At 41.0% G+C, this 12,287-nt stretch overlaps 1 protein-coding gene across 6 annotated transcripts in view; it reads left to right on the top strand.

The window, feature by feature from the left end:
• The window catches only part of LOC132836765 (uncharacterized), a 179,964-nt gene that overhangs the window by 86,920 nt on the left and 80,757 nt on the right, over positions 1-12,287 (top strand). For 5 of the 6 annotated variants that reach the window (XR_009647396.1, XM_060856214.1, XM_060856216.1 and 2 more), the window contains exons 19-21: positions 3,668-3,829; positions 7,182-7,293; positions 9,559-10,031. Coding sequence is in view for 5 of the 6 variants with exons in the window: in XM_060856214.1 (XP_060712197.1) it covers positions 3,668-3,829; positions 7,182-7,293; positions 9,559-10,031 (747 nt within the window). In the remaining variant the exon portion in view is untranslated. The remainder of the gene's footprint in view (positions 1-3,667; positions 3,830-7,181; positions 7,294-9,558; positions 10,032-12,287) is intronic. The other variant, XM_060856217.1, reaches the window with a different exon arrangement.

Below are 12,287 nucleotides of genomic sequence, written 5' to 3'. Positions count from 1 at the left end.
CTTGGTTATTGCCTTCCACAAACTTGGCTTTTGATATATTCACTTGCCTCGTCCATGTCATTAATATATAGTGTAAGTAATTGTGATACTGATCTCTGTGGCTGTACACTAGTTGTAGGTTATCATCCTGACAATATTCCCCTTGCCTCAACTCTGTCTGCTATTGGTTGTCGGATTCTGTTTACATGCTAATATACTACGACACCATAGGCTACTTAGTAAGGTAAGAGCTGAATGTGTGTGGTACCTCATCAAATGCCTTCTAAAAATCCAAATATATAACATCAGGAACATCATTATTCTGCAGGGTGGTCATTAGTTGTCATCAGAAAACTGACCACATTTGGGAACCTAGGCAAAAGTGAGGACTGCAGATGCAGGAAGGGCTTTTGCCTGAAACGTGGATTTTCCTGCTCGAATGCTGCCTGAACTGTTGTGCTTTTCCAGCACCACTGATCTAAACATTTGGGAACCTGTTAGGATGAACACTTGCTAGAGTGATAGCAAGTTCTTGCAAACAGTACACTTCCTGTAAAATGTGAGAATGTTTTGATCCCATCCTCCAACATGCAGCAACCCTTTGATTGTGGTTCTTTCTGTTGAAGATGCAAAGCTTCAGGTTACTCATCTGGAGTAGGTCTTTCTTGTGCATCTACACCCATAAGTATGTTCTCCTCATCAGGGCCTTTGGGTATTCCCTTCAAACAACTATTAGCCCAAAAGTCAAAAATATAGGTCATCAACCATACTATAACTGTTGTGGTTCTGTTCGCCGAGCTGGGAACTTGTGTTGCAAACATTTCGTCCCCTGTCTAGGTGACCTCCTCAGTACTTTGGAGCCTCCTGTGAAGCGCTTCTGTGATGTTTCCTCCGGCATTTATAGTGGTTTGTCTCTGCTGCTTCCGGTTGTCAGTTCCAGCTGTCCGCTGCAGTGGCCGGTGTATTGGGTCCAGGTCGATATGTTTGTTGATAGAATCTGTGGATGAGTGCCATGCCTCTAGGAATTCCCTGGCTGTTCTCTGTTTGGCTTGTCCTATAATAGCGGTGTTGTCCCAGTCGAATTCATGTTGCTTGTCATCTGCGTGTGTAGCTACTAAGGACAGCTGGTCATGTCGTTTCGTGGCTAGTTGGTGTTCATGGATGCGGATCGTTAGCTGTCTTCCTGTTTGTCCTATCTAGTGTTTTGTGCAGTCCTTGCATGGGATTTTGTACACTATGTTGGTTTTGCTCATGCTGGGTATCGGGTCCTTCATTCTGGTGAGTTGTTGTCTGAGAGTGGCTGTTGTGTGCTGTTATGAGTCCTAGTGGTCACAGTAGTCTGGCTGTCAGTTCGGAAATGCTCCTGATGTATGGTAGTGTGGCTAGTCCTTTGGGTTGCAGCATGTCCTCATTCCGTTGTCTTTCCCTTAGGCATCTGTTGATGAAATTGCGCGGGTATCTATTTTTGGCGAATACATTGTATAGTAGTTGCTCCTCTTTTTGCAGTTCTGGTGTGCTGCAGTGTGTTGTGGCCCTTTTGAATAGTGTCTTGATGCAACTTCTTTTGTGTGTGTTGGGGTGGTTGCTTTCATAGTTCAGGACCTGGTCTGTGTGTGTGGCTTTCCTGTATACCTTTGTGCTGAATTCTCTGTTCGGTGTTCTCTGTACTGTCACGTCTAGGAATGGGAGCTGGTTGTCCTTTTCTTCCTCTCTCGTGAATCGGATTCCTGTGAGTGTGGCGTTGGTGATCTGGTGTGTGTTCTCTATTACTTTGTTTTTAATGATTACAAAGTTATCATCCACATACCTGACCCAGAGTTTGGGTTGAATTTGCGGTAAGACTGTTTGTTCTAACCTTTGCATTACTGCTTCTGCTATGAGTCCAGAGATGGGTGAGCCCATGGGTGTTCCGTTGATTTGTTCGTATATCTGGTTGTTGAATGTGAAGTGTGTTGTGAGGCACAGATTCAGTAGTTTAAGTATGCCGTCTTTGTTGATAGGTTCAACGTCCTGTTGTCTGTTCTGTATGTCCAGCAAGTTGGTTATTGTTTCTCTGGCTAGGGTTTTGTCGATAGAGGTGAACAGTGCCGTTTCATCGAATGAGACCCAACACACACAAACGAAGTTGCATCAAGACACTATTCAAAAGGGCCACAACACACTGCAGCACGCCAGAACTGCAAAAAGAGGAAGAAGAACACCTATACAATGTATTCACCAAAAACGGATACCCACTCAATTTCATCAACAGATGCCTAAGGGAAAGACAACGGACCGAGGACATGCCGCAACCCAAAGGACTAGCCACACTACCATACATCAGGAGCATTTCTGAACTGACAGCCAGACTACTGCGACCACTAGGACTCATAACAGCACACAAACCAACAGTCACTCTCAGACAACAACTCACCAGAATGAAGGACCCGATAACCGGCATGAGCAAAATCAATGTAGTGTACAAAATCTTATGTAAGGACTGTACAAAACACTACATAGGACAAACAGGAAGACAACTAATGGTCCGCATCCATGAACACCAACTAGCCACGAAATGACACAACCAGCTATCCTTAGTAGCCACACACGCAGATGACAAGCAACATGAATTCGACTGGGACAACACTACTATTATAGGGCAAGCCAAACAGAACAGCCAGGGAATTCCTAGAGGCATGGCACTCATTCACAGATTCTATCAACAAACACATCGACCTGGACCCAATATACTGGCCACTGCAGCGGACAGCAACTGACAACTGGAAGCGGCAGATACAAATCACTATAAATGCTGGAGGAAACATCACAGAAGCGCTTCACAGGAGGCTCCCAAGCACTGAAGATGCCACCTAGACAGGGGACGAAACGTTTGCAACACACATTCCCAGCTCGGCGAACAGAACCACAACAACGAGCACCTGAGCTACTAATCTTCTCCCAAACTTTGAACATACTATAACTATCTGCTTTCAATTCTGTGAAAGAGTAGTCTGCACTATTACAAAGATCTTGATGGCATTCAACTAGGCGAAAGAGTCAGGGATAACGAATGGCAGTTAGTAGCTGCTCGTTGACTGGTGATGAATTTAATGAAATATACTCACTGGCATGTTAACGTAGGCAAAAACATTTGTAGTTTTCGTGTTGCTACTACCCTCCTGGCTGGCATTTTCAAACTCGGTTCTGAACAATCGTAGCCATAGTTCTAAACGTGAAGCTAGTTGTACCTCATTGTGGAGTGGTATTTGAAGTAAATGACTTTTTTTCAGATGTTCACTAGGGTTTTATAAACTGGGTAGAGAACAAGCTAGTTTTGTTTCTATTGGTAACACTGTGGACATGTATAGGAGGTGAGAGGAAGTTCAGATAAAATGTTTGGAAACTCACGGAGTGAAAACCGACCAAGCTGAATAAAATGAAAGAGACAAACGTTTGCATTTGCACAAAAGGGGAGAACATGTCAAAATGAAGTAGGAGATAATTGAAGGAAATAATTATTTTTCTCCTCTTGCAGGAATTGAGCAATTCATTTAAATTTTGAAATAATCAGAAATTTCAAGTTGATAGGCAAGTTGAGGAATATAAAATGTTTAAAAACATGCCCAAGTTTTTGCTTGGCACTAATTATTCAATGCTATTGCATTTACATTTTGTCATGACTTGCTACTTTGTGATTTTAATTCTACAGCAATGCAGTGAGCCATCTAGGGGTTGGATAGCCAACAGGAAGGCAACATCACACACACTGAGAGAACGAGAATCACGCAAGTTGATGGAAAATCGTTTTAAATTATTGGAGAGCACTGTATTCAATGACAAAAAGGCTCCAAAGGGTGCCATTCTCACTAAGGTTTGTTCAGATGAAGTTAAAGATTTTTCTTTCCAAAAAGGAACTATTCACCATTTCTGACCCCACTACAGTTTTTTTTTGATAGTATGTTGGCAACTTTTTTATTTAAAGTGTGATTTGCTGAATCTTTTGTATATTACAGTTAATATCTTCAAATTCACATAACTATTATCTCCTAAGCTGCCCCTTTCATGAGTGTTTGCTTCTATGGTGTCAGTGTTAAAATGTGTTGACTTCTGGCCCTCTGGATGCAACTAGTCAGAACAAGCTGCTGTAAGTTAATGTAAGAACCAGGTTTGATCTTTTTTTACTCATGGATTCCAGTAGATTGCCTCATTTACTTCAGAAGCTTCCCAGGGATCCATCTTTGACCACCTCCTATTTCTTGAATAAAAACAAAATATTGTGAATGTTGGAAATCTAAAACATACATAGAATGCTAGAGAAACCCAGCAGGTCTGGCAGTATCTGTGGAGAGAATTGTAAAATCACGGCATGGAAGAGGCTCTCTACCCCATCGAGTCTGTACCACCAAAAATATACTACTGCCTACACTAGATCTGCTTTCTCACATTAGACCCATATAACATAGAACATGGCTGTGCAGTACAGGCCCTTCAGCTCTCAATGTTGCGTTGACTTGTCATACCAATCTGAAGCCTATCTAATCTACGCTATTCCATGTACGTCCATATGCTTGTCCAATGACAACTTAAATGTACTTAAAGTTGGCGAATCTACTACCATTACAGGCAAAGCATTCCATACCCTTACTACTCTCTGAGTAAAGAAACTACCTCTGACATCTGTCCTATACCTATCACCCCTCAATTTAAAGCTATGCTCACCGTCACCATTCTTGGAAAAAGGCTCTTCCTGTCCGCCCTATCTAACCCTCTGATTATCTTAAATGTCTCTATTAAGTCATTTGCTTCTATGTTGTCTCAACCTTATTCTCTCTAACGAGAATCAGCCTCAAGTCCCTCAGCCTTTCCTCATAAGACCTTCCCTCCATACCAGGCAACATCCTAGTAAATCTCCTCTGCTCCCTTTCCAAAGCTTCCACATCCTTCTTATAGTGTGGTGACCAGAACTGTACACAATACTCCCAAGTGTGGCTGCACCAGAGTTTTGTACAGCTGTAGCATAACCTCATGGTTCCGGAACTCGATCCCTCTGTTAATAAAAGCTGTGTGCCTTCTTAACAACCCTGTCAACCTGGGTTGCAACTTTCAAGGATCTGTGTACCTGGGCACCGAGATCTTTCTGCTCATCTACACTACCAAGAATATTTTGACATTTCCAATTTTTATTTTGAATATTGGGAGGTTTCTTGCCTAAACTGCCATTCCAGGCAATGCATTCCAGCCTCTGGTGAAGAGGTTTTTCTTCAGATCCTCACTGAACCTCCTGCATTTCACTTTTAAAATTATGACCCTTAAGCTAAAGGGAACAGCTGCTTTCTATCTGCCCTGTCAATAATCCTATACACCTCTATCAAGTACCACTCAATTTTGTCTGCTGTAAAGAAAACAACCCAAGCTTATCCAGCCTCTCTTTATGATTGAAATGCTCCATCACAGGCAACATCCTAGTGAATCTCCTTTGCAATTTAGTCATATCCTTTGAATTACTGTAGTGACCAGAACTCCACACTGTACTCCAACTGTGGCCTACTGAAGTTCTGTACAGCTCCAATATGACCTTTCTACTCTTATCTATGCCACAACTCGTAAAGGCAAGTGTCCCATATGCCTCCTTAATTCCCTATTAACTGTCCACCTTCAGGAATCTGTGGACAGGCACAACAAGAGCCCTGTGTTCCTCTGAGCTACCTACTCTCTTGCGATTCATTAAGTACTCCCTTGTGATGATCTTTCTTCACAAGTGCATCACCTTGCATTTATCAGGAGTAAGTTCCACCTGACTCTGATCTGCGCATCTGACCAATTTGTTTGTATCCTCCTGTGACCTCCGTGTCAACCACCCGGCCAATGTTTGTGCACCTACAGACTTGGTTATCATTCCAACTCCGCTCTCGCTCTTTTTCTCCCCCCACCCAATCTGTCCTAATATCTTATGTGACATGATGCTCAGTTGTATTTGACAGTGCAACAACCTGGCTTCCGCTTCACGACATCCTCCTCCTATCTCAAATCTACCTTCCCACATTGCACCAATACTTTTTTGCTTCCCTTAATGCCCAAAAGTCCACCGATCTGTCTTTGATTCACTCCATTATGTGAATGCCCCAAAGTATCACTTAGAACTCCTTCAGTGACCAAATGACCTGCAAGTCTTTTGCAGCTGATATTTGCCTGATAGGATCCCAGGAAAGTAATAAGATAAATGCTCAATTGATGTTGATTGGGGAATAAATATTATTATTCAGAATACCGAGGAGAATCCTCACATGTTTTGACAAGTGCCACAAAACCTTTATGGCTATACAGAGGTACTACAGTTAAACTCTTGTACCAGTAACATAAAAGGGAAGGAGAAATCATCAAAACGAACTTGACCCAGCAACACCATCCCAACATTCCTTCCTCTCATATGAACTAGGGGAAGAAGTAGGCCATTTGGCTGCTCAAGTCTATTCTGCCATTCAGTAAGATCATGACTGATCTCAGTATTTTGAATTCCACAGTCCCATCAAGCCCCCACTAATCCTTGTTCTACCTGCATAGGAGGAATCTGTGTCTTAAAAATATTCAGTGATCTTGCCTCCCCTCTTGTGATGCAGTGTTCCATAGTCATATAACCCTCAGAGAAGATGAAATTCTACTCTTTATTTTTGTTCTTCCTCCCACACCGTTTCTTCAAACTGTAAGCATCTATATGTAGCCACTGGTGCTGTTTGTGGTTGAGGGTGGGTTGGGGGGGAGGGGGGAGGAGATGGTGGCGGTGGTGGTGGTGGTGGTGGTGGCTGGAGGAAAATGATGCCTGAGCAAAAACTGCCCCAAACAATGTATTTTGATTTGAGATTTTTTTTGTACTGTTGACTTCAGTGTCATGCAGTAGCACATCCTAATGATCATTAAAGTATTTAATTTGAAGATTTTTTTGCTACAGTTTTGCTTTTAGCATTTGAGAACAAGTTCTATGATGAAATTGCACCAATACAAATGGGGTAGCTTTTTCAACTGGATTTCCTGATGTTTCTGTTTATGAAGTGATTAAATTGTTCTATTGCAATATCCCATTCCACTGAAAGTGCCACAAAACAGCCCTGTTACATGCTAGAGGTTTCTTACACTGTGGTCTATCAAAGTGCTTATGGTGATTCTAGCTTCAGTAGTATCTAGTAGTATACTGGTCATGTGCTTTTGTCTTGATTTTATCTTTCCAGGCCATTGATGTAATCAGTGACTTGGATATGCAATCAGAAGAACTGTTCAAGGAAAAGGAACTGTTAAAGAGAAAGCAAAAAAAATTGTTAGAGGAAATTTCACTTTTAGCAGGTATGACTTGCTTCTGCTTTTCTAAAAGGAATTTCAGCACTTCATATGAATCAGTAACTTTAGTTCTCATGTCTTCAGTTTGTAGGCTATGTTTGTTGTTACAGGGACATGTTTGGTGATTTGAGTGCTACTCTCTCTTGAATGTTATTGAAGATAATGTTTTATAATTCTGTAATTCCTATAAAGTTGCGCTTTGTTGAGCTGTTTCTTGCGAGAATGTCAATTTGATGGAAAAAAACAACATTTACACTCCATGAGAAGAGTGTGTTGACTGGGTAGCAAGTGCATTCTGTTTGGTCGAGGCATTGCCGTATTTTCCCCTTTAATTGGTATTCTTGTGAACTTTCCTGTTTTTTTTTAAAGCAATGCTCATACTGATTTATCATTAAGTTGACAGCCAAATCGAACTTTGACAGATTTGTGGAAGTAATGAGTTAGAAGACTGCCTTTCCTTTTGCCTCAAATATAGTTTTCGGAATGAAGGCAGCCAACTGTATAATGCTATTAATGTGACAAATTTTAAATCCAACTATGATTAAAGGAATCCAGTATGGGTATGATAGCATACTACTGGACAGACCACGGCAGTTTAAGAATTTGGGTTCAGTTTTAAAAGAAAAGATGAAATTGTATCAATAAAAGTGACTGTAAAGCTATTTTCTCATTGTAAAAATCCAGCTTATTCTGGAATAACCTTCCAAGTAGAATGATTTAGAGACGCCACTGTTGTGCTGGAGTATACAAAGTTAAAAATCACACAAAACAAGGTTATAGTCCAGTGGGTTTATTTGGAAGCATTAGCTTTCGGAGCGCTGCTCCTTCATCAGGTGGTTGTGGAGTATAAGTAGGAATTTTACTGTCCTTGCACAGTCTGGCTTATAGATCACTCTCGACACACATCTTAACCTCTCTCTCTGAACTGGCTCAACGGGCTACTCAATTGGAGCAATTGCTGTTAAGAATACCATTGCTCTGTCGCAATTGCGGAAGGCCTATCACCATCACTTGACAGCCAGAAATGGGCTGTTCTGGTGATGCTGTCAGCTGACAATGAAAAGATCACAATCTAATTGGTTGTTGATCATGTCTTGTTTTTCGTATACTATCCATGCTCAACTATAAATACAGCCACTTCTCTTACAGCAACTGAATGAAAATAAAAGGACGTATTCGGAAAGGGTGCAAAAAAAAGAAATTACAAGGTTGAGTAATTAAAAAGAAACTGGATAAGCTAGGACTTACTCCCTGCAGCATGCTCAGAGAATTGTGTGTATATGGAATGAGCTGCCAGAGTAACTGGTTGTGGCAGGTGCAATTCCAACATTTAAGAGTTATGCGCAGCTACATAGTTTGGAAAGGTAGAGGGATATGGGCCAATCACTGGAAAGTAGAACTAGCTTAGTCAACGTGGATAGGTTGCGCTGAAGGGCCTGTATCCATGCTGTATGCCTCCATGACTATTAAATGAAAAGTGATGTGCTTGACATTAAGTTAAAAAAATACACATTTTACCATCAGATGGTCAAGCCTTATTCAGTGTATGAATTTTTTATTTTTAAGTTGAATTGTACTCTCATCCCAGACCTGAAGTTTTATTGCTGTTAGTTTTCTGCAATATATAATGGTCTCTCAATTTCAAGTAAAGCTTAATTGACACTTGTACAACATAACCTTCCCCCCACCCCTACTTTTCCCCTTTACCTGAAAATATGTGCTTTTTTTTTCATTATTTCTGTTGACTGTTCTTGTGTTTGTTTTGGTATAATATGACAAGTCAATGTTGTGAGCTTTAACGTCATACTAAGAATTTGAGTTGTTAGTTAGCCAGTCCATCATCATTTCAAAACTTAATATATTTGACTTCAACCATTTTTATAAAATTGTGCACTTCAGAATATTAAATTAATCATTTATGACCAGTTTGTTGCTGGATCGTACTTTTTTTTTATGGTTACATAGACGTGGAATTATCCACTTCCTCTGAATCCTGGTGGTAATGCTTCATTAGGACTTATTCACAGATTCACACACATCCATCTTTTATGTTCTAATGTTCCCTAACTACACACACTAAACCAACAGATTTTCAGAAGGACATTAAAACTTAGAAAATAAATTAGTTATTTCTACCCGGTCAGTAAAGGTTATGCCTGACGATATCATACAGGTAATGGTGGAACCACATAGAACATAGCCACTAACTTTTCACAACAGTAAGCCGTTGAATATTTGCAGAGTTGAATTGATCAGCTATCTCTTTTGTAGATACAAGATCTGATGCAATTGAGGATCAAGCAGAAGATGGGCATTTCTTTAGTGTTAAGAAGACCTCGGAGGCAAGAGGATTAACATTTCAGAAACCTTCTGAACCACAATGGCTTGAAAGCAGCAACCCATCTGACACTGCAGTAACGAAAGGCAACAAGGTTTCTGCTTTATCAGAAAGCCATGATACAGATTGCACGGGAGGACCTGACTGGGAGCAAGATGAATTAAAAGCCAACTGTCTTTTTCTGCCTAAGATTGCAGGGGACCTCAAAGAGAAGCATTACCAGGAACCACTGAATCCTGATGGTTACGATTCCACTGCTTTAAGAAGAAAGATTTTTAATGGTAAAGATGAAGATGCTCTCTTCACTGTAGGAAGAGAGTCGTCCATTGGGAGCTCTGACTTTGGCAGTCATTCAGATTTTGATGTAAATGCAGATGATGTGAATGAAATTGATGTGGAAATACTGGTAGGTATAGAAAACCCTTTCAAATTATTAGCATTGTGAATAGCTGAGTTTTAAATTATTCATCAATATTCCCAGTTAGCTTTTACATTCCTGATGAAGGGCTTATGCCTGAAACGTCCACTCTCCTGCTCCTTGGATACTGCCTGACCTACTATGCTTTTCCAGTGCCACACTTTTTGACTCTGATCTCCAGCATCTGCAGTCCTCACTTTAGCCTAGCTCTTAGTGATTAACTATAGATCTCCTCGTTGTTGCTCAATTCACTGATTTATTCATTAGATAACCCCTGAGCTGTGCAGACTTTCACATTCTCTTAGAGTCAGGTAATATGGCAATTGGTTTGGGTTCTTCTGTTAGTAACAGTTGACCCCTTTTGGAGTTCCGTTTGTGTACGGATACTGGCAAAAGCTGAATGTGTTGCCTCTGGCAGCATATGGCATGTAGGGTCCAGAAAGTCATGCCCCCAGTGTGTGTAAAGTAACCTACAAAAAAAATTGCTGTCTTGGGGAAGCAATGGGATGGCACGGTGACTCAGTGGTTAGCACTGCTACCTCTCAGCACTAGGACTCCAGGTTCACTCCTACCCTCAGGCGACTGTCTGTGTGGAGTTTGCACATTCTCCTTGTGTCTAAGTGGGTTTCCTCCAGGTGCTCTGGTTTTCTCCCACAGTCCAAAAATGTGCAGGTTAGGTGGATTGGCCATGCTGAATTACCCATAGTGTTCAGGAATTTGTAGTTAGGTGGATAAGCCAGGGAAAAGTGGCGGGTTATGGGATAAGGTAGAGGGATGGGATGCTGTTCAGAGGATCGGTGTGGACCTGTTAGGCCAAAGAGCCTGTTTCCACACTAGCAATTCTGTGAGGAAAAAACTGGTAATGCATAAACTGCACGAGGAATTAATTATTATTAAAGTTCATAGTGGTTTTTCTTTTTGATAGAACTGCGTGGTCCAGTATTTTCCTGAAACAGAATTCAAGGAATGAGTTTGAATTGGGAAACTAATCTGCTTCCAAATTCTTTGCTCGATGCTTTGCCTCCCTGAGGCACTTAAACTCCCAAGGATTTACTCTGCTGTGCAGAACTGGTCCAAATAGCAGATATTTATAAGTACTGTGTACCACAAGTTACTTGGCAGGAGAGAAGACCTCTATGATCCAGAATGTTCTAAGTGTTGTAAAACAAGATTCTGCCGAGAGGATGCACAATAACAATAGAGTTTCCTATGGATTTTGCTGTGTGACTATATATAAACGAGAGCTATAAGGGCCTAGTATTACATGTTCAGGTTCAAATCCCACCTCTGATGTGCTAGCCACGTACATGTGGCATGGTGCATCTTAACAGATATATTTTTTAAAAATCAGAAACTAGAAACTCGATTCAAAAGGTCCGCTAAGACCTGCGTGATCTGATGTCATAATTTAGTGTTTGAAGATGAGGCTAGTTTTTGATATTAATAATGTAATATCCCTTCCCTTTGTCTCTGTGTAGGAATTCAGTATTCACTTAGTACCTTCTCAGAGTAGGAAAGCTGAAGCTATTTCATGTGCAAAGAACTTAGAGTAGACTTCACTCTGTGATATGTAAATCTGCGTACTCTACGTGATTCTGGCATAGTTATCTTACAGAACAGAACTCAATAAATATTTAAATGATTTCTGGTTAATTGTTCACTTTTGGAGAAAAGGAGCAGATATAGCCCTCTGGGCCCAGTGAGTCCAATCTGCTGTTCAATGAGATCATGACTGTTTCCCTATCTCAATGCCATATTCTATTTTCTCCCTATATCTCTTGACATGCTTAGCTTCTAAAAAATCTATTTCTTCCTTAACCATGTTCAGTGACTTGGCTTCTGTGGGCTTCTGTTGTAGAGAAGTTCAAGGTTCACCAATTTTCTCCTCCTCTCCATCCCCAGTTTGAAATGGCCTATCCTGTATCTTGCGACTGTGACCCTTTGTTCTGAATCAGTCCACCCGCTGGGGGAAGCTTCATCCAGTTTATCGAGCGAATCAGGATACACACCTTTCAAAGTGATCTCCCCTCATTCTTCTAAAGTCTAATGAATCCAGACTCAAAATCTCCTCATACAATAAACCTGTCATTCTCAGAAAACAGTAAAGTGAACTTTACTGCACATCCCTATTTAGCATATATATCCTTCCTTGGATAAGGAGATGAAAACTGTGCACAGTATTCCAGGCTTAATCTTACCTACCCTTAATCTTACAACTATAATAGGATTTCCTTGCTCCAGTAC

The sequence above is a fragment of the Hemiscyllium ocellatum genome, chromosome 47, assembly GCF_020745735.1.
Source record: "Hemiscyllium ocellatum isolate sHemOce1 chromosome 47, sHemOce1.pat.X.cur, whole genome shotgun sequence".
Classification (NCBI taxonomy): domain Eukaryota; kingdom Metazoa; phylum Chordata; class Chondrichthyes; order Orectolobiformes; family Hemiscylliidae; genus Hemiscyllium; species Hemiscyllium ocellatum.
Note: the sequence above shows the minus strand (reverse complement) of the source record. Positions and strands in the feature narration are given on the sequence as shown.